The sequence below is a fragment of the Linepithema humile genome, chromosome 6 (assembly GCF_040581485.1).
Source record: "Linepithema humile isolate Giens D197 chromosome 6, Lhum_UNIL_v1.0, whole genome shotgun sequence".
In the NCBI taxonomy this organism is placed as follows: Eukaryota; Metazoa; Arthropoda; class Insecta; order Hymenoptera; family Formicidae; genus Linepithema; species Linepithema humile.
The window spans coordinates 23,702,494-23,724,281 of record NC_090133.1 but is presented as its reverse complement, the minus strand read 5'-3'; the positions used below and the strand labels follow the sequence as shown (position 1 = coordinate 23,724,281).

Sequence of the window (21,788 nt, the reverse complement as noted above, 5' to 3'; positions counted from 1 at the left end):
GTTGCGGGCAACCCCGATTCATTCGATTATTTGCGAGATTGGTAGTAGTTCGTGGCATCGCTACTCAAATTGGGGATTTCGGAAAGGTCTTCACGTAGCAGCCGTTAAATGGCATGACTAAAGCTCACTCTGATCCGATTTAATTCGCTGTGCGTTGGCCGCCGTTAAAGAATGATAAAGCGAACGCGGCGACTAGCCAAACGGCGATAATCGTCTTAAAAGTTCAATATATACAGTCGTTTATAAAAGGTTGATCATGTCGATTTAACATCTGTCTCATCGCTTATTAATAAACGAATTGCATGGAGTCTGTTTAGAACGTGGAAATATAATTTATGCGAGGGAGAGAGAAAGCGAGAGAATTATTCATATTTCCTCTGTTCATACGCAAAATTTAATCGGAGCATTCGTATTTCTCGGGTTCCGCTCTAATTCTAGGGCGTTTACATTGATGGAGCGCTTTTAGAACAACTGATGCATGGATTTAAAATGTCTCTGAACCTGATTCGAAAAGGAATCGTATTTTCACTTCATTTTTACCATTTTTACCATTTGAAAACAGAATTGCTCCAATAAAATTGATAGATTCTTGATCTGCTATTACAAAGGTTGAAAATAATTCGTACATAGTTCTTGTGTAACCATTTTAACAAAATCATATTATCATTTCCTATCGGAAAAAAATCGTACTTTTTTTCATTCCAATTTACATCCATTTTTCCCTAGTTTTTTTTTCGTAATCCGTGCAGTTTCTTCTAAATAAAGCAAAACATTTGTTAACATTAATTAAAAGTTATTTCTGATATTATGATTTAAATTTTTTTACCACGTCAAAAATAATATCTGCTGATTTTACATTCGACAACTGGGATGTGTGAAATAATCAAAAATTAAATTTTTATTTGCATATGATTATCTGCTCTCTTGATCAGTTACATTGTAGAATTTTGATTCAACAAACAATATGGTTTTAAAATATATTAGTAAAATCAGTCAATTCCAATTGTGAAGAGATAATTCTTGTATTTGATATATATACCAAATTGAACGAGAGGTTGAAATAAATAAACAAATGGAGATCAATGAATAATTATCGTGCGCGATAATCGAGAAACATTTGCTTCTATCAGGAGGTAGCCTGTTATGCATTAAATTGTCATATAATATTCCATTATTGCTTTGAGTCTGCCTTTTAATAGTTTATTTTATTTTATCGTTATTTCAGAACAAGGACAAAATACAAGCAAGAAAAAGACGACGTTTTCGAGGTTGCTGCGGGGATTGAAGACCCACAGAAAAGAGAAACAAGGCCAACAGACTCAAGGCTCTCCCAGGCATGGTCGCGCAAGGATGGGTGTTCCTCAAAGAGTAAGTTATTACAATATCAAAAATTATGCACGAAGAGATAACGAAGATATTTCGTTCAATCATTGAATGTAATAAATTCTAATATAATATTCTGAGTTTAAATTATACATTTTTTGTATTACATCGTGAATTATAATTATAACTGATTTATTTGGTAAATTTTTTCAATTTCTTTAAAGTTTTTTTAAAGAGTAGAAATTTAATCTACGATCTAACATTTTATCGGCGATAGTGTTCGGAGAGCAGGATTTCCAAAATTTCCCGGAATTCTCTCTCTTTTTTTTTACTGTCAACGCATTTGTCATACGGATATACGTACTTCAGTGTGCGACAAACGAAGTAAAATTGCATTTCGTTTTTCGTTCCGTCCGTTTTGATCATCGCGCACTATTTCATAGGATATCGCGTAAAGAACGTTTTCATAGGCGAGCTCGCAATGAAAGCGCTGTTTAATTCCGCCTCGCGGATTATATTCTCACGAACCGTAAACGCGTCAGCGTAAATCTATACCGCGTAATTGCGCGACTGTAGGATATCGTGTGTGAAACTCCTACGAGAGCTTTCGACAGCTAGATATTAAACTTCACGCGTTTTCTTCAACGAAAATGCAGGACAATTTCCATCGCCGTTGCTTCCACTCGCGCTTTTATTAAGCACGTCCAGCCGGCAGCAAACTGCCACACGAATGATGGAATTCTGAAGTTTCCATCCATCTACTATGTATGCCCGTTTTTTGGTGCGCTGGACAGCACCTCTCGTCGCTCTGAAAAATCATCGTCTGACGCGGTATCACTCGTTTTTCATGCGAATTGCGTCCTTCGTCAGAGCGATGGCTAAACGCGAGTTCAGCTTTAATATGCACGTTAATAGCGATTCATTTTTTTCGCCATTTAGCTGTCCAGTGAATTACTACATAACGTTTAGACGAAATAAAATAACTTTTAGCTGTGAATCAGCAAAATCTCTCTGCTGTTCGAACCCAATATAAAATTTAAAACAAGTTTTCTAATGAAATTCTAAATCAAACGTTTCATATCGGCTGATTTCATAAAACTAGCAACAAGTCAGTAAATTGTTGATGTAAAATTTATTGGAACGTATTATCCACAATTTTGTTTTTACAAAAGCATATATTAATATTGAAAAGATAATGCTAAAATATATTACAGATGAATTATCTCATACCAAGTCAAGCGATCCACTCCGATTAAAACAACTTATACAAATTTATTCACCAATATACGTATATCCGTTGATTTATAAATCGTCATGATCGCAACATCTATATCTTCCACATACTAATTTGTATAATTGTGAATTCAACGAATGTAACGTTTTATTTACCGAGAAATACTCATCCCCCGCATTAATCCGAACAATGAAGATCGCGGTAGGTACGACCGCAGCTCGTTTATTTCCCCGGTGTACTCTCATGTTTCGTTCGACGAAATGTTTTCCATCGAATTCCACGAAAATGTATCCAATTAAAAAACTGCCGTTAATCGTTTTGCGGCGCACAATGCATAGCACGCGCGATTCTATACGATGTAACGATTATCGATTTTCCGTTTCATGATACAGCAACTCCCTCACCTCCCGTCGATCCCGATCTCGGTGAACCCCAACCGCGGCACGACGCAACAAATCGCAATTAACAAGTACTCGCGAAAATCAATAACATACACTCCTCTGAACAACTTTATCATTTAACTGCAGGAAAGCTTTCCGAGTTCTCGCCTAAAATTATTCCTCTTTTTCTTCATCAATTTATTATGTAAGCATCGGAGATGTAATCCTGTTTGCGAAACTGTCGTAATAAGTTATGATTCTTTTTACAAGCAGTTATTCTGCTAACTCTTTTCTTTATTTTTAACAACTAACTCTATTTTTGCGATTAGATAACTAATCGCATATTGATGCTATACAATTTCCGTTAGTGAATCAAAGTACAATATTATATAATGGTAATCACACGTGCTGTGCTAATACAAACATTAAATTTAAATCGGCCGCGGGTCTAGAGAATGGAAATAACGTGCACGTGGGAAATTCAGGCTGTACAGTTTCGGTGCAAAAAGAAAGAGAAGTTCCATGCATCCGTAAGTCCCGTTGAAGAAGTAAAGATACCTAAGATTTCCCATGTGTCACCAATTTGTTAACCTGCGTCGACGACTGCTTGCCCCATGTGGTTCGCCGTCGCGGCGCATCTAATTTTATCTGTGGATTAGTCGCCCGATATATATTCCGAGATATCGCGAAATAAGCTCGGGGACTGCGATTCATATCTGGCAGAAGATGCCGGGCTGCATCAAGCGTAAATTCTAATGAAATTTTAGTCCGGCCATCATTTTACGCCGGATTATATGTACAGTATTACTTCTAATGCAGCCTGCATTGCGACGCGATTACTGTAATTAAATTATAGTCGCCATTATCGATCCTGCAACTCAGGATAATAACTGAAACTGGCGAAATGACTATTTTATACTTCAGTTTGCACATGTTTGCAGTTTCTGTTTAAAATGTAGTCGCGAACTAAAAGTTACACAGCAATTTTTCTCGTATTAATTTCGTGCGTTTTTTATGATATCGCTATTATTGGTATTACCTACTTTCTCTACGGGCCGAAACACGAAGTTTAAAAAAAAAAAAAAAAAAAAACATGGATGAATATTTTACTAGTATCTGCAAATAGTCGAAATTACAGTTCGAAATGCGAAAGTGATAAACCACAATTGCTGCGCTGTCTTTTTCAACTTTCGGGTTTTTGTAAATTTTTAAAAAATTGCTCATATTTCATATCGTATCTATATACGTTTTCTGGGACGCATGATTTTGGTAAATAAATCTCAAAGATAAACAAAGCTTAAAATTATAAACCAGCGGCGAGTATCGGGATGAAAAGTTCCCCGTAAATGAACATTTCCCGAGGCTCGCATACTGACACGCTGTCGGCGTCGCTTTCGTGTATTAACGGCAAACAAGCCGAGGGTGAGTTACGCGCTTGATCTCTGTATGCGTATTCCGTTCGCGTGCATGGGCCACGTCACTGTGTGCACGCGCTTGCATCCGTGCATAATGCGGGCAGCCGACGAGCCTGCAAGTGCCAGCAATGAGATTCCCACGCTTGGTTTAAAATACATATATCCACCACCATGGTCGTATCCGATTTTAGAGCATAAATACATCTTCGAACATAAAACGTTAGCTCGTTGACCCGCACAGATAAATTTATGCGTGTGCAATTCGGAAGAATGTGTTTGCTTTACGCTCAGCGATAAAGTGAGCCGTGTATTTTTCAGCGGTGCTCCAAACTCGTATCGATATGTGAATCAGTGAAGGAATAGGTTTTATCTTTCTCCTCGTGTGCGCGTAGACGAGAAACGTTGTGAGAAATTTGCGCAGCTTTCACAGTATCGTACGTCAACATTTCTGTTTATTGTGCAAGCACGAAAGATACCAAAATAAATAAATGGTGAAAATTAATAAGATCGAGCACTTTTAAGTTCGTTTTATTTAATTTATTCTATATACTATTTATTCAATTATAATGAATTGATAAATATCCAAGTGATGTATTTTGAAGTTAAATCTTGAGGGTCCGCATGACAGATCTAATTTTCTACCGTAACTTTTCGCAACTTTCTATTGCTAGAAATATTTTCATGATCTAACATTTTCCTGGTTAAATATAAACGCAGATGGACATTTAACAAGTGAATGCTTTTCGTGTCCTCTTAATTGACTGCGTAACGCATTACGTTAAAAATTAAATGCTCTGCCATCTTTAATAAAATGAGTTATTTATTTGACATTAAAGTGAAAAAAATAAAATTATATATAAAATCAAATTTAAATAAAAAAATCGGCAAAGTTTAAAAAGTTGGAATTTTTATGATTTTACATCGTGTATATACACTGTCGAAAACTTTCATGTGAATAACATACGAGGGTATAACGTTATATGAATATTCAACGCATTTTTAATGGGTTCACTTACAGTAAGCCAAAAAAATTCTATTTTATATGTTCGGCGAGTACGTTCGTTTTTCATTAAATCTCGTAGCAGAGGACGGATGTAGCTTGTTTCTTTTTTGCTCTTCGAACAATTGCCTTTTCGTACGTTCTAAATACTCGCAGCGTAGAATCAGCGGCTTTGAAACTTGGAAGGAAACGACATTTATAATGCAGTCTCGATGTAGCCATACGCGAACGGTTTCAATGAGCGTCCCGAGTTTTATAAAGATCAATGGGTCCTTTATTCACGCTACAAAGTTTAAGAAGAGCGATCCCGCCGCGCTCCCCTTTTACCCGCGACCGAGTACAACAGGTATGTTGCGCGAATGTGTGCAATGCGCGCTCCTGCGGATCCACCTTTGAAAAAGCCGGAACGTCGATAGCACTTGGAATGAAATTTCCTCGAGGGCTCTCGGCGAAGCAACCGCCGTGCCGCGCGCGCGCGCTCTCAAGAAGCAACGATCTTCCCAGAATCACGTCGCTCTCCTCGCGGCCGAGCTAGGCCGCAGGACTAGACCGCGCCGCGAGTCGATGCACTCGGAGACGAAAGAACCGACGGCGGCCGCATCCACCGTGACGAAAATTGAATTATGCCGGCGGGAACGGAGCGAGGTGATACACAGGGAGAAGTGGGGGGTCGTCGCAGCGAAACTGTGGTTTCCACAGTCTGCCGCAGCGATTTTAGAGGTGACGGCGATAGAGGAGGAACGGTAGGAAGCGAAAATGAGACGGACAGAGACCGGGAGAAATTCGCCAGAAAGCGAGGGGTTACGGCGGTAGCGGGGGATCATCTGAGTTGGTCAGCCAACGCTGCAACGGAGAGGTCGTACTCTCCATTTGACATGCGGACGGGGCTTTGATCATCTCTCTTGCCGCGGCCCTCTCTTCTTCGGCCTCTGTTCTCTCCCTCTGTCCCTCTCTCTTTCTCTTGACGTGGACCACCGCCGTGCCCGGTGGTTCCACCGGCCGCAGCGACCGGTACAACGAGACAGAGAGAGAGGGCCCATCGCTCGCCAGTCGGCCACGGTCGAGTATCGCTACCAGCAATGATCGCTGCTCGTGACTATGATGGGTTAGCTAGCCACGTCCGACGAGTTCTCCGAGGATGCGATTCCACCAGATGGAATATCGCGGCCTGTCAACGACCGTATGAGCCGATTCTCCCGCGCGATCCGCGCATCCTGCGTGCCTCCGTCCCGTAGTCGACTGCAACGTCGACGCGACCGACCGCACCGCGTCATTCGTCTTGTTTGGGCCTGACTGCTGTCAGTAGTGCGCCCAGATGGGAATCTAATGGCGTATTCACCGCGAACGCGCGCGCTCGCTTGCCGGGTGATTCGCGTGACCGCACGCCGTGTCGAGAGCTCGCGCCGTTGCAGTTGTCAGGGCTGATAGGTCATTTCGCGACCGATGATGTCCGCAAACTTTTAGCCTCCGTCGCGCGACGTTCGTTTCAGATTATAAAGAACAGAATTTTTTAACTTTGCACAATCAGGCTGCTCGCGATCTTCATTACACGACGGTCAAAGCGTATAAAATTTTCTTCTCGCTGTGCGACATAAATTTTTAACAAGTAGCGAGTTTGTATTAAAACATGCGTTAAATTGTAACACACTTTATCACAAGTTAACAATTTTAGACTGTAATTGTTTTGTAATTATCTGGAATTAAAAATATATCTTTTCGTGCATGAATTTGGAATCGTCTCGAAACTGCTATGAAAATATTAAATATGACGCAATTGAAAGCTTGATTACTTTAAAAAAAAAAAACGTTTATGAAAATATTAGACATAACAATTTGACAGAGAAAGGTGTTCGCAAAACCATGTCAAAACTTTCCGAAACAGTTATTAAAGACTCAGTCGTGAGAGTATTCTACTGCTTGTCAGAGAGAAATGCAATGTTGGATCTGGCAAGAATTAATATGCGCTTCGTGATTGACGTGAACATAAATCTAACCTGGTAGTCCGGTCACGTTCCAGAAGATTGCGTTTCAAGCTTAACACGTAAGTTACTACATTCTACTCTTGTCAGACAATATTCTCAAAAGAAACAAAGTGTGTAAGGATGAATACCAACGGAAATAACATGTATTTTCTTTAATCGTTATGTTTTCAATCTCACAGTGAGCAATAGAAGCATGTAAATAACGTCCACAAGGAAAACTAAATAAACGAAACTATATTTAGCTTTTTCAAAACGTTGTCTCTTTTTTGGTTTTATAGCTAGCACTTGTGCGATGTTAGTGCAAAGACGCGATTTTTGCGAGCAGCAGCTGAAACGACTGTGCTTTTTTTTTTAGCACTTGAAGAATTCACGAGTATTCCAGGATTTATCCCATCCACGCGGCGGTATCTTTCTCGCGTTGATCCGACATTGCATATTGCAAGTATGCGTGTGCTATCGTGTCGTGATTCACATTTCCGCGTGTTCCGGTGCTTTCGCTATTAACCCAGTTGCAATGTCATCATATCCGCAGCGCTGAAAATCGCGCCATCAAAATACAGGCTGCAGGCCATTATTACGGGAGCGAGCGCATTAACGAAAATACGCTCGAAATACATCATGAATTTGTAAAGTACCACTTGATCGTTCGTTTCTTCCTTGAGCGTTTGAAAATGCCGAATATTACCGAGATTTGTTACATAAAAAAGAGAAAGACAACAACAGGCGATGCGCACTTTATTATAATGGATAGTGTGCTTGATGAACAAGCCGCGATAAAGGCTGCGAGCAAAGGTATGCAAATTTAAAGTGGTTTAGAGCGAATCGCGAGGCTCACATAGTTACTTCAGCTACTTCTACTTCAGTACTGGAAGAGAATATCGTTCCCTTTTTTTAGAAAAGCGTTATATACAGAGTAATTCATGACTGAATCTTTGAAGCATATACTGCTGCATGTAACATCACGCATGCTATATGAAATATACTCAATGATGAAAATCAATCAGCTTAAAATTTGAAAATTTTTGATAACGCTATGACATAAAAGACGCAAGTAATGTAAAAAATGTTTTCTGATTATTCTCAACATTCGTATTTTCGTGGTGTTCCCTTCACGATAAATATTTATGATGAGAAAAGTAAATAAATGACAAAATAGCATCGCACTTAAAATGCGAATGCGTTAAAAATTCCTTTCAAGAATAACAGCGGGGATCAAAGAGAATGGAATCGTATACGGGGTAATTATTCGCGGCGGAACCTGTAAACATTCGACGAAAGAAGGCTCCCAAACGTAAATAAGACGAACCACCTCGCTTTATATGCTAATACTAAGGTCGGTAGGGGCGTGAAATACACTCAGTTGTTAACCTCGTAACCCTAGCTATTGCATCAAGCAGGTACTTTCTTTGTGACAACGGCCTCGTTCGAATAAAGATGGGATTAAATTGAACATCAAAGAAATATCGCTACTTCGATGGCGATCTTTATAGTCTTCGTATAACAAAAAATATACGAAAAATACCTAATATAATGTAAAAATTAATAAGGTATTATATTAGCGATGGGATATCAATATATTGATTTTATGATATTTTGTCAGCGTAACAAAATTTATACATTCTATTTTTATATGACAAAATGGATTATATGCTTTTCAAAAGTTCATAAAAAATACTTTCGTTTTTTAAATTCATGCATCTCTCCTTTTATAACGAAGATCTTTGTCAAGGCGACTAAAATATCAGTTCTAATGCAACGTACGTCGATAAACTTAGCAAACTTTTTGCTACGCACGAGAGATATATTCGTACGTTTGCCTCTAGCGAAGCAATCCACTCCTGTTCGCACGGCGGTGGCCAGACATCCTAATTTAATTTCGGGCATGCATCGTCGCTCACGGCGATGGCTTAAAAAGTCGCATTACGACACGGTGCGGCGCATCACGCTTGCGGCTTCTTTCGTCGCGCATGCGATGAAATCCCTCGATGAATCCTCTTAAGAGCGGATCATCGTGCTCGTAATGACGAACTTCACTCGTGTGAATGACGAAAGAAGATTTAGAGCGCCGCGATTACCGTACTTCCGAAGTGAAGAATACATTTGACGTTGGCAAATGCACATCGTTACATTCTGTGCAAAAAATTGTGAAATATTATTATGTTAAAAAATGCACTAAATCTTATTTTCCCTTGAGCTTTCCCAACGCGCGCGCGCGCTTTAACAAATGGTTCGGTCCCTTTTGACCCAGCCCCTTTTTTCTTCCCACCCGAGGATCGTCTCTCGGTAAAGGCTACTTTGCGAGACAGCGTGTATTACTTACTAACAGTATCGTCAAGCGTGTCTCTCCGCTGAGTGCATTACGGCATCATTTACATCGCCAGCAGTGTCGGGCACTTCGCGCCTGCCGGCACTTACAACGCGCCAGTTACGACGCTCCAGCTACGCTACAGCGGGAATTATATCAGCCGGCTGGAATCTCGTTAAGGCTGATTTTCCGCGAATATAAAGTATCCGGCGAAAGAGAGAATGCGAAGGGAGAATCAGATTGCGTCGAAGCGAAAAGTTGCCTCTCGTATCCTCGCAATTATACGGACGTATGCGCGCGCGCGCGCGCGAGCGTGTGTTCGAACGCGGCGAGCAACGCGCACGATTAAGTCGATTCTCTCGCAGCATTTTCGATCCGAACTCTTTTGTGCATGCGATAACGACATGGTTGGCTATAGAGCGCGCCCGCCTGCGTAGGTAGGAAGTTCGTATCGACCGGAAGTCGAACTGCTTTACATAGCAGGTATTGCATTGCCGCGGCGAGGCAACGAGGCAGTTCGAAAAACTTACGGGCGCAGTTAAGTAGATCTACGACAGCCCGGGGTTAACCGGTAATGCATCTCGAGGCACCACCCTCCGTTTGAATTAGCCTCGGGATAAAAGAGGGACGGAAGAACGAACGGGGGCACGATCGACCTGCCGCCCACGCGTTTCCATAAGCAAATCCTCGGGAAATTTGAAAGTCCGAGGTAGCAATGGAAAGTTTGAATTACCCGGCGCATAGTTGAGAAGAGTAGCAGCTCGGGAAGCTGCCTAATGAATTAACCGGCGAATTGCTCCGAAGTCAGATCTCGTATTCTATCTCTTAAATGATTCTACGACCAGCGGATACTTGGAAATGTTCGCTTCTACTTTGTCTACACATGTACAACCACTACTTTCCGTGGACACAAAATGTATAAAAAAATAAAAATATACAATAAAATATTCTTGAAATTGGAATTAAATTTTTATAAAATTCGAAGCTATGATTTATTAATTTCCCACGTTGCGTTGTATTTATTTCAAATGTGAACATTGTACTAATAAATTTATTTTGCATAAACAATAATATTGATAAAGCGAAAAAAATGTAATAACGCGAAGCGCGCGTATCATGTGTTTTAGCACAAATTTCCTAGCCTTTCTCTCTTTTTCCGCATGATATTTCATAATTGCTTCATGTCGTTAAAATCCGCCGGTTTCACGTTCCTCGATAGATTAGCGCTATCGACAAGTTTCACGATCCGCAATCGCCCGATTCATTTCGTCTGCCAGCGCGCGCGACACGTCTGGCTAGGGGCACGTTCCTCGTTTCAGGAATCGATCACTCTCCCCCTAAGGCGACGTTTTTCGATCGTAAAGCGAAATTGTTTAACCGGCAGGTACGTGCCGCTGTAGCCGGCAGCCGCTCTCCATCCGCCCATCACGGACCAGCGCCTCGCCCAGCATTCAACGCCCTGGGGAGCGCGCCGGCCATCCGGACGATGGCGAGCTTTACGCGGATACGCCGGGACGAGATGCGACTTTATGGTCGTAATGCAATCTTGCGTTATCGGTGGCCCGCAACCGGCCAATAAAGCCGACAAACGCGCCAACGCCACGTCGATCTTATCGTTCGGAGTATGTGAGAGAGCGCGCGCACTCACATACGCATTCCCATTTTCAGAGCGATCGTATTCCCGGGATAGATGCCGGGAGCGCGGCCCGTACGGCCCGCCGCCGACGGCCTGCAGGCAATGCATTTCAATGCACCAGCCTCCGATGTCTCTTTCTCTCTCTCTATCTCTCTCTCACACTCTCTGTCTCCGGTCTGCTCTGGCGCGGTCTGGCCTGGCACTCTGCGCGCGCCTAAGTGATTCCGGATTGGCGCGCTAATGACTGTTTCATATTCATTGGCCGCGGTAGTGTGCGACCTGGAGCACCTCGGTTACATCGTCTAATTTACTTCCCCGCGCCGCCACGTTATAGTTTCTTCATCTCTACACGCTGATCATCTCGCTTTCTGTCTGGCACGGATAATCAATCGATCTGTTTGTTACCATAAATTGTGTACATCGGTCAATCTCGATAGTTAATAATGACTAGCTCGTATCAAATCCTCGAGCCTACAATTCATGAATCTATTTATACTTTATCACAAGTATTAATCTCCGGAAATTAATTTTTTATCTTTAGCTCTTGTTTACACCACTCGCCACATCTGCCAAATTTTGATTTTAACTAAAATTTCAGAGCTTTAATTATTTCAATGTCGGTACTTTGTTTACCAAAAGAAATAAATATGAATATTTTTCATATTCTCTTTCTACGTGACTTTAAGGCTTTAAGGATTCAGATTTTGTTTTGTAAACTTTTTGGACAGATTTCGTATAAATTATTATTTAACGTCGCACATTGATCTATGCTTTACGCCTTACAACATATGGTGTGTATTGTAATTATCGCGAAAGCCATGTTACTAGTATGAGAAAAGAACCCATTACGAAGGACTTTCACCGGCAGGATCAACAAGAAGCTGGCGTCACGAGAAATTAATTAAACTTGATGGGGCTTTTTAGCCGGCATTAAAGTTGCCGCGTAACTTATTCATTCAGTAATTCCCGGGACAATTGGATGTTGTCGGATTGGTGTAAAGGTGGTGCGTACAGAATATGCGCTTACTCAAACGTGTGTAACGCGTACGTAAGGCGCGCACGTGTACCGCGCGTCGAAGGCCGAAGAGTACGAAGGGGTGCTAAGAGGATCCCGGTGCCATTCGTGCGCGCGTCCCTTGCAAACCAAGGGACGCGCCAAGAACCGGCGACAGCAGAATGGGAAAGGGGGAAGGGAAGGGGGGGATAGGCGCGATGAGCACACAGAAAAGAAAAGGGGCCAGACCGCGACAACGAAAGGTGGGTGTTTCAGGTACGATCGATGTAGCACGTCACCCCTCGTTGTCCCTTGAACTTTCGCTTGCTCGTCACCCTTTCGAGCCTCGCGCAGAAAAGGGCCTTCCTCTCTTCATCCCGCTCATCCCCGTCTCATTCTCTCGCACGAAAGCCTCAATGTTAGGCTTCCGCAATTTTCTTGTCCGACGCGCACCAACGGAACGAGACCAGACGATGCTCAGACAGCTCGTTCCAATTAATAAATGTGTATCCAGCCCGCGAGATACATAATAATTACGCGGAGAGTATAAGGAATCACGTTTCTTTGTTCCGGAATCACCGTATAACATCTCCAAACGCAACAAGCTTTTCAACCGGCATGCACTGTGCGAAGCCCCAGCCGGTGATTTGTCGAAGTCACATAAAATGCATCCGCGATTCTGTTCGCGCAACGTTACATACACAATAAGATTTTTTTAGAACGATTTTTTTTGCAGTTCGCCCGGATAATTTGTGTACATTCCGTGTTCTTTCTCACAGCACATATGCCGCTAATTAGTCGCAGAAATTGTCTACCGTTAAGCAAATGATTTTTAACATAAACTCGAAACGTATACGATCGGTTAATGAATATCATTGAATTAAGAATCGTAATAGCGATATTCTCAAACATATTATTATATAATAAAGATACATAAAGATTGTGTAATATTCTCGCGATACTGTAATATAAACGTACAAACGACCGAGCCAGATACATCTCTCTATTGATTTGATGGAAACAGTTATATTTTCGTCGTCGTTCGCTTCGCGTTCTGATTTTTTCAACCAAAATCGATATTTTCCTCGTTCTCTGCGGAACACCCGTGAATCTGAACCGCATCGAGTCGTTAGCATCCGCGCCTTTCGTTAACCGTCCGGGCCGTGGCGCCCTGCAGTGCCGCTGCTACGGCAGCAACGGCAACAGCCAGTGGCGGCACGTAATTAGGACCGAACACGTCGCCCCGCTTCTCCTCGACGATGTTTTTTTTCGTTTATTTTTGGTTCCTCTCTCGGCACTCTTGTTTGTACGTACTCATACAGATGCGTCTCTGCGCTCTTTCTCGCGCGCGCGTACACGATCTCCGAGCGATACACGTAAAAAAATCGGTCTGCGCACACGTACGCGCGAGATCCATGGCCGGTGTTCGTTAGTGCGAAGTCGAAGGACCACGTGGATAAGGATGAAGGCGAAAGAGGGCCGAAGTGGGTGAGTTTCTTCCTCTCTCCAGTGGCGAGTAGCGGCCGCTGCAGGCTTTGAACCCGCACAATGGGCCGACTTCTTACCACGACAAGACGCCGCGCGCGCTTTGGAGTTCGCTTAATTAAACAAGATATCAGTGCACGCACCCCGGGGTCCCTGACCGGGTCCTTTTCAGTCCTTTCCCGCCGTACGGCGGACGCATGCCTGCCCGCATCTCGTCTGCTGCTCTGTCGCGCTATCTTCGCCGGATCCTTCAGTGATTCCAGACACTTAGGCACAGACTTTTCATGTATACACCCTCTTAACAACGTCTCTTGCTCTGCTTTTTTCCTCCTTTCTCTCTCTCTCTCTCTCTCTCTCTCTTTCACGCGCTCGCTCGCTCTCGCTAGTTTCGACTTTTTTTTTTCTTTCATCTTGTTATTTTGCTTCTTCTCGTTACGCGTATCGCGATGCTCTTTTCTTGTCGATGTTCCTTCTTTAATAACGCCAGCTTATCTTAACGATCTAGTCTTTTTACGAGTTCTAAGTTCTTTCCTTAGCAAGAATAGAGTATCAGTTCTACTTGGTCGAAGAATGCCCTGAAGCATCTCGATATTGCTCGATACATTCAAGCGACAAGTATTGCGTGCTTTGTGATTATGATATCTGCGGAATTAACTTTGTTCAGAATTTACTTCCAGCTATCGCACTACCGGCGCACATGTATTTTTGTACCACGAGAGCAAAAGTTTTCTCGTTAAAGGTGGTTTGTTTGATCAAGCATAATATATACATACAATTACATACACGTACTGTTGATATCTTGTATGTGTATTAGAAACTATGCATTTTTTATTTATGGATTTTAGAAATAAAATTTTAAAAAATATCAAAGCATTATATATTACTTATAAAATTATTTTGCATACCGTATTTTAAAAAACATTTAAACGTTATAACTGAAATGTTTTTAACACTCTATATATTATAAAATATATTTAATACGATATCTTTATATATATATATATTGTTTAGTTTTTTTTCTTACTAAAGAAACTTATTTTTAATCGAGTATTGTTCTTTTCAAACTGCAGCACGCAATGCCAGCAATTATATTAAGAAAGATACGCACTATATCGGCGAACGTTCTCACTACGCATCGGTTTTATTATCGCACACGGAGTTATCTCACAACCCGCACTATATTCTACAAAGTTTCTTAAAGTTGTACCATCTTGCTGCACTAATTGGAGACAGGAAGCATCCACGTTTGGTAACGTGGCTTCCGGGATGGAAGAAGAGATTCTCGTTATGGCGAAGTTTTGTTTCCACATTATGTATCATCTCGAGCTTAAATCTTTAGTGCTTCCTGATTCATATGGCATTTGTTGCGTTTCCCTTATGAAATTAATTGGTTTCCTTTTACGATTGTGAGATCTCATTCACATTATCGCGATGTGCAAGTATTATATTTCTGCATTATTATCCATATATCAAAATTTAAGTGAATAGCGAACCATTAACTTTATACAGAATGTCGAAAATGTAAAAGCTGCAGTTTCAGAGGCAGATATCGAAATACAAAAAAAAATAAAAAAAGATTGCGATTTTATTGAAAGCACCCATCTCTCTTCGTATACGCAGCTAAATTTTAATTATTTGGAAGTTATAACCGGAAGTTGTAAAAGAGCACGGTTGAAAATTACTCTCCGTTTTATACGTTTTGAAATGGATATTTATGTCACGAGGGATGATTACTGTGATAGCTTTTCAGACTTGTCAAGCCGTAAAGGGTAACGAGTTCATGTCGACGCATATCCCGCGTAATTGTACGCCATTATTCGACCGCGTATTTTTATGGAATTTTGCATTATTCCGAAACAACGATCGAGTTTAGGCGCGACGTAAATGCTCCTTTTTATTAGCAATAAAATACGACATTATACTACATATATCCTGCGCGCGCGATTGCGTTACGCCACACCGATAAGACGCAGCACGAACATTTTTGCCACGCGAGAATTAAAATTAATCGTATTTACTTTACATAAATAAATTACCGCGATATTTAGCTACTCTCTTTCTCTTTCTCTCTCTCTCTCTCTGGTGCTTTAAAAATCACAAATTACAAGATTTTTATATTTGCATATATTTCCTGTTTTTTCCTCCGCAAAAGACATCACCATTTTTTCTGTCCGAACTATATATTGTGAGCTGAGATGAAATCGTCGTCACGTGGAAATTATTTCAACGGCGCTCAATGCGATAATTTATTAGCGATTCGCGTGCGGCTGGAAATGCCTCCGTGTCGATCGCGTGCACGCATAGACCGGCATGACGATATCGATTTGCCGAGCGACTGCAGGCGGTTACGTATGCAAACAGTTGCAGCAAAAAGATGTTTCGAGAAAGCCGCTTATCGAAGGTTTCCCGCTCGGATTAAAGCTGTTTGCTCGCTATTCATAAACATAGCTGAGCTCAATGAATGACTTTGCTTGGCTAGCGCGCGTAACAATTGCCGGATATCGCCCAAACTCACATTGGATTTGCACTCTTTTTATCGAAATAAGCTTAACTCTTATTTAGCGCAATGAAAAATATTGCACTAATGCTCTGCGATTCAATTATTACATATACATAGGAACATATATTTCTCTCAAATTTTTGGCGCGCTATAATATTTTTATCTTTTTTTGCATAATTATCGCAGTGATAAAACATGTTTTAATATTTATGATTATAAAAGTTTGCTACGCGTGAAATGAAAAATTTTAAGCGATTAATGCATTTTGAAATGCACCGTTATAAAAAACAATTTGCATTTAATTTGTTCTATAAATATTGTATTTTTAATAGAAAAAATCTATTGTTACAATATGAGTTTTCAGAAAACGCAATTAAAATAACGAATTAGTGTTATTTTGCAACAAAACGGAGATTTGTTGAACAAAACCGCCTTTAAATGGCATCGAAGTTTAATCAAACTTATAATCAATTACGTATATCATTATGCGTGATGAGAATAAGCTCGTGACGTCGTAAAGATTTTACAAGCGGCATAAGAGGCAGCGGTACCGATGAGTTTCCAGGAAAAACATCAGGGCAACGGACGTTAGAAGTTGGAGGAGGAAGAATGGCCACATTTCGCACGCAATGAAATCGGAATAAACCACGGCGCGCTCTCATTATCATTAAATTAGATCGCGGTTGGCGAAGAGGGATGGGCGGGCGAGACCGACGGGGTGAATACAACCGTGGAAATTGCGTTTTCTCTTACGTGGCGAGAAAATTTCCGTGTTTCGTGCGTCGACGGCGGAAGAAATAACCCCCATAATTAGCCGGACGAACCTCGAGCCTCCACACCCGCAGAAAGTCCTCGTGTACGCGAGCGGAATGGCGGAGAGTGATGCTTTGACTCCACCCCCTCCGAAGCTACTTGCCAAAGAGAATGCAAGGGTAGAACATTTGCATGAAATATGATCGGCATGCGGCACATATCTATGACATACGCCTTCCGCGCCGCGTAAAACATTTTGACGAGGGCCACGGCTCTTTTCACGACCCTCGCCGTTTCATTTGCATCGAACGATGCGTTTCCTTTCCCTTTCCTCGCCCATATCCTTTAGAGGGAACATTCCCTTACAATATGAATGTGTCGCGAAAGATGAGGCGGCATCTTCGAAAGTCGATATAAATTATGCAGACGGTACTTCTCATATTCATAAAAGCTTAAAACACGATTGCGGTTACGAATTCAGTAAGAGAATGCATGATTCTTTTATAAAGTGCTTTGACAAAAGTAACGACAATTCCATCTAATAAATTCACCTCCTTCATAATTTTATTATCATTCTAATATATCCGCTTATCATATCTCCACAAAGATTTTTATTATCGTTTAAAAACTTCCATTCAAGTGATATCAATGACTGCAAATACGTGTGACAAGAATTTTTACAGATATTTGAACATTTTCAATCATTATCTACCAACAGCATTCAATAATATTATGCGTGATATTAATGATACGAATGAAAAATCGCGAATTAACGAGCCTGCAGATCGATAGTTTGATACGTGGCGGTAGAAAGGAGTTGACACTGGTTCAAATGACATATGACGGTTAGCATACGCTTATTTTCCAACTTGTACTATAGGTGTCTATTACCTTTACTTTCATTCATATGCACTTGTCCTCGGCTTCCACCGCAGGTGTTGTCGTTTCAACGCACCTCATAACACCCAGGACATAACCGAGACTCGTTTCCCCTGTCGTTAGATGCCAACAGCGTAACGTCCTATCTCGTTAGCTAAATTTTAGACGAGGCAGTCGGTTTGATGCACAAGCTGCCTCTCTTCCTGTTCCAAAAGCGTTATCTGCGTCTTGGTTAATGACTGTCAGCTTCTAGGTGACGTTCTAGAAGCGAGTGCACTGCTTACGAAAAATTCACATTGAGGATTAATCTGTTCTTTTCTCATTCTTCTTCTCACTTTATTTCAGTCTATGCTGTTTCCAGTGTTTAAATTAAAAACCTCGTTACAATAACTGATGAAAAACAAACTTTCCAAGAAAATGAACTTAAAACAACTTCTCCGGAAAATTGAACAATGGCAATATTCTCCATACGTTTTGTTCAATTGTTATAATTTAACAAGTACTTTCGTAACTGTGCTTTGTTGAAATAAAAAGTAATAAGTGTCTCGTGCTAAAAATATTTCAGTCCGCGCATCACTTTTCATAATTTGTTATTATTTTTATATCGATAAATTCGCGGTCTCAAGCTACACTTTTTATATACGCGTCATAACATGTTTCACGCTGCGCGTGGGCGCATCTATCTATCTTAAGAATTTATTAAAATGTTTCGAGCTACCGAGAACCCGACTCTATCGTTATTATTTATATAACAGCCCATGCTCACGAATATAATACTTTACATCGTTATTAAGCCGAGGTTACGGGTGTGCTCTCTGCAATATTCTCTCCGAGCTGTCAAGAATACTTTGTCAAGGCAAATGGGCGCGCATTCTCTCGCGAACATCAGCATTAAGATTCAAATGACGAAATAATCGAGCGAGTCCCGCAGGACCAGCTTAGACAGGCGTATTATGGCTTCGACGAACCCCCTCCGCGCTCCCCCTAAATATTATTACATGCAATCTAATGATTGTATGCATACCATATTCACTATATCCGCCGCAAGATGCTTATGCGAAAACCCGTCGCAGCCCGACAACCCTTGTTTCGTCTTTCTCAGAACTCTGACAAGAAACCTTACGTGAACATCCGCTTTTGTTCGGTTAATGCGTAATTAATTAATGGATGTGTGACTTTTCATGCAAATCACGATTACAGTAAAATTAATATAAATAAATAAATACGCGTCTGCGATGTAACAAACAAAATCTTGGTTGATTCGTATCGCTAACATCATAAAAAAAATCTTTATATCTGTATCATTGTAAATATTCATATAGTATTCATATCGCGAGTTTGCCGAGTTTCACATTGTATAACCGAAGTTTCTACGTTGACTAGCTCATAAATAGCAACTTCTGTGGCGCTCTAGAGCCATGTAGTTACTCGCAAGCTCCGCTTTACCTCCTTTCCTATGTGCACGACGATATTATTGCAGCCGACTCTACTTTTCGAGATAACCGCGGCTTTCCATCGTTCTAATGTAGTTTTCGCTAAGTATCATGATTACATTTGTGACCGAAACTACCGCACGAAGTAATTTCACACCGCGCGGCATGTTGTTGCCGCTCGCGAAGCGGATCGATATTTTATCAGCGAATTAAGCGTTTATTTAGATTCAGTGCGATATATTCAGCGCGAGAGCAATGCTCCGAGATTGAATTTTATCGAATAGTTTATAGATTTATATAATATATCGTAGATTCTGCGATACGCTAGATAATCTCGTGCCGCCACTCCGTTCGTAAACCTTGTCCAAGATTCACTGCCTCCCAGTTCCCGCAAGCTCCATTTATCTTCTGGCACGTGATATGTGCGATATTGTACGCAGTTTCCAATACTTGTCGGAGGAACCAATTCCTTTTCCGAGACATCTCATCCGAAACAAATAACCGAAATACATAGTTGAGAGATATGTCATAAGTTAATCGCGGATCGATTTAAATATTGCAAATATATTCTTGTTTAAAAGGTGATGTATTCAAATAATTTTTAGTAGCTATTATATCATTATTATATACACAGATATACTATATAAAAACATGAATAAGTATTAAAGAATATCTTTTTATATCTTAGGCTACACGACATTACTTTTTTATTAAGTTGGTAAACACGTTCTACTCTTATTTTTTTCTCAGTAACATTTGTACGCCAACAGCGTCTCCGGTTGCTAGTGTCAATTTTCGCAACAGGCAAAAAGGTTGGGGCAATCTCATTTCGTTTAACGGGTGCCATCATTTCCGTGACTGGAATGCACTATCGTCGTTCAATTGTCATGGCTTCTCGACTACGAGGTCAGAGAGCACTTCTATAGTGATCCAATATTTATTCCCAAGTTCACAATTCATCACACCGGTATGACAATGTGTACTCGGTCTAGACATTCGATCAGAAATCGATATATTTCACGCGGCGGGTGTATTTCGCCGCTGTGTGTGTGTATGTGTGTGTGTGTGGATGCATTTGCGGTCGCTCGCGAGAGGAACTAGCGGTTCCGCGAGGGCACGTTTTACGTTTCAATTACTCTGATAATAGTTACCGTCTACGGTGTTGCGCGCCGCGGTTTCGACGCGTCCGAAGTCACTTCGTCTCGTCGATAAACAGCAACCACCGGCGGCCACCGCAACGTATCCGAACGGGCTCCTCACCTTCTAGTTTATATATGTGCGCGTTGATACCGCGCGAGGTAGACCGTTACCGCTCTCCGCGGCCGCCACGACTTCGTCCCGCATTGCGCTGCCATTCGCTTTTACCTAAGTGCCGTGATTACGCCCGTGACCGGAATCCAGACTGGATCCGCCACCACATCGTATCGCCCGGTACAGAGTTGGGGCTATTGCAGGTACCGCTTCAGCGGAATTCCAAACAGGATCCGATCTCTTTCGCGATGCATGTCTGTTTACCGTGGCGGCTATCGCCATTAGGATCGAGGCAACGGGAAGTAAGTAAAGAACTATCATGGATATCGAGATGTGTGAGATAAAAAGTTTTTGCTCGAATCGGCTCGCGTTGGAATCCTCCCCGCCTCTCGGATAAGTTTACTTTCATTCGTGAAACAATTTTCATTTATTAAATTACTTCAAAAGTTAAATGATATCGCATATTAATATACTTTTACAATTATTTCAGTTGTTAATAGTTGTTTTAATTGAGCTCACATTATGCGTAACTCCGTAAACGATGTTCTACACGCAATTCCGTGCTTCAATCCAGTGGCAACTTTATTCGCATATTCTACGTCCTCGGGCGATCGAAGAGAATTCCGTAAGCAAATAGATGAGCAAATTGCGTATTACCAAGTCTACAAAATCCAAAGATATATAACTACACGCCCGACGCATTATATAATAACTCATTAACAGACCTTCAGCGAATACATATCCCTCGTGATTTGAAGTTTAAAAACTGAATTTCCTTCGTCTTTATAGCCATCAAAGTTAAAAGCGTATCTTCTTGAGAATGAAAATTTAATCGCACGCCGTTTTGCATCTTTATTCACTTAAATTATTTGCACTAAAATTTTTCAAGTATTACCTTCGTAACATCTCGCGATCGTCGCATCTCTGCCGGAGTGCGGCATTATTATCGGAAAACAAATCGCGGCAGTTTAGCAACGGCGGTGCCGTTAGTCGACCGGCCGCGTTCGTAAATCAATTCGTCCTGATAAGGGTCGAATAGCGAGACGATCCGGTTGAGTTCCCGCCGGTCTATCCCGACGGCCGCTGTCGCTGCGCAAGAGCGAAGGTCTCGAAGGTGCATTCCGTGCAACAGCCAGCGGGCCTGTTACCGGCAATCCCGTGTGCCGCGGGGCGTTCCGGGAGGAGTCCACGGAGTCGGCTAGATGACCAGATTATAGG

General features: G+C 41.5%; 1 protein-coding gene and 1 long non-coding RNA gene across 13 annotated transcripts in view; one reads left to right on the top strand and one right to left on the bottom strand.

Moving 5' to 3' along the window:
• LOC105672082 (uncharacterized) overlaps positions 1-21,788 on the bottom strand; it is a 167,042-nt gene that overhangs the window by 109,331 nt on the left and 35,923 nt on the right. The window lies entirely within an intron of this gene.
• Positions 1-21,788, top strand: part of LOC105672085 (Shal K[+] channel interacting protein) — a 281,338-nt gene that overhangs the window by 238,553 nt on the left and 20,997 nt on the right. For all 9 annotated transcript variants that reach the window (XM_067358253.1, XM_067358252.1, XM_012366793.2 and 6 more), the window contains one exon: positions 1,226-1,368. In XM_067358253.1, the coding sequence (XP_067214354.1) occupies positions 1,226-1,368 (143 nt within the window). The remainder of the gene's footprint in view (positions 1-1,225; positions 1,369-21,788) is intronic.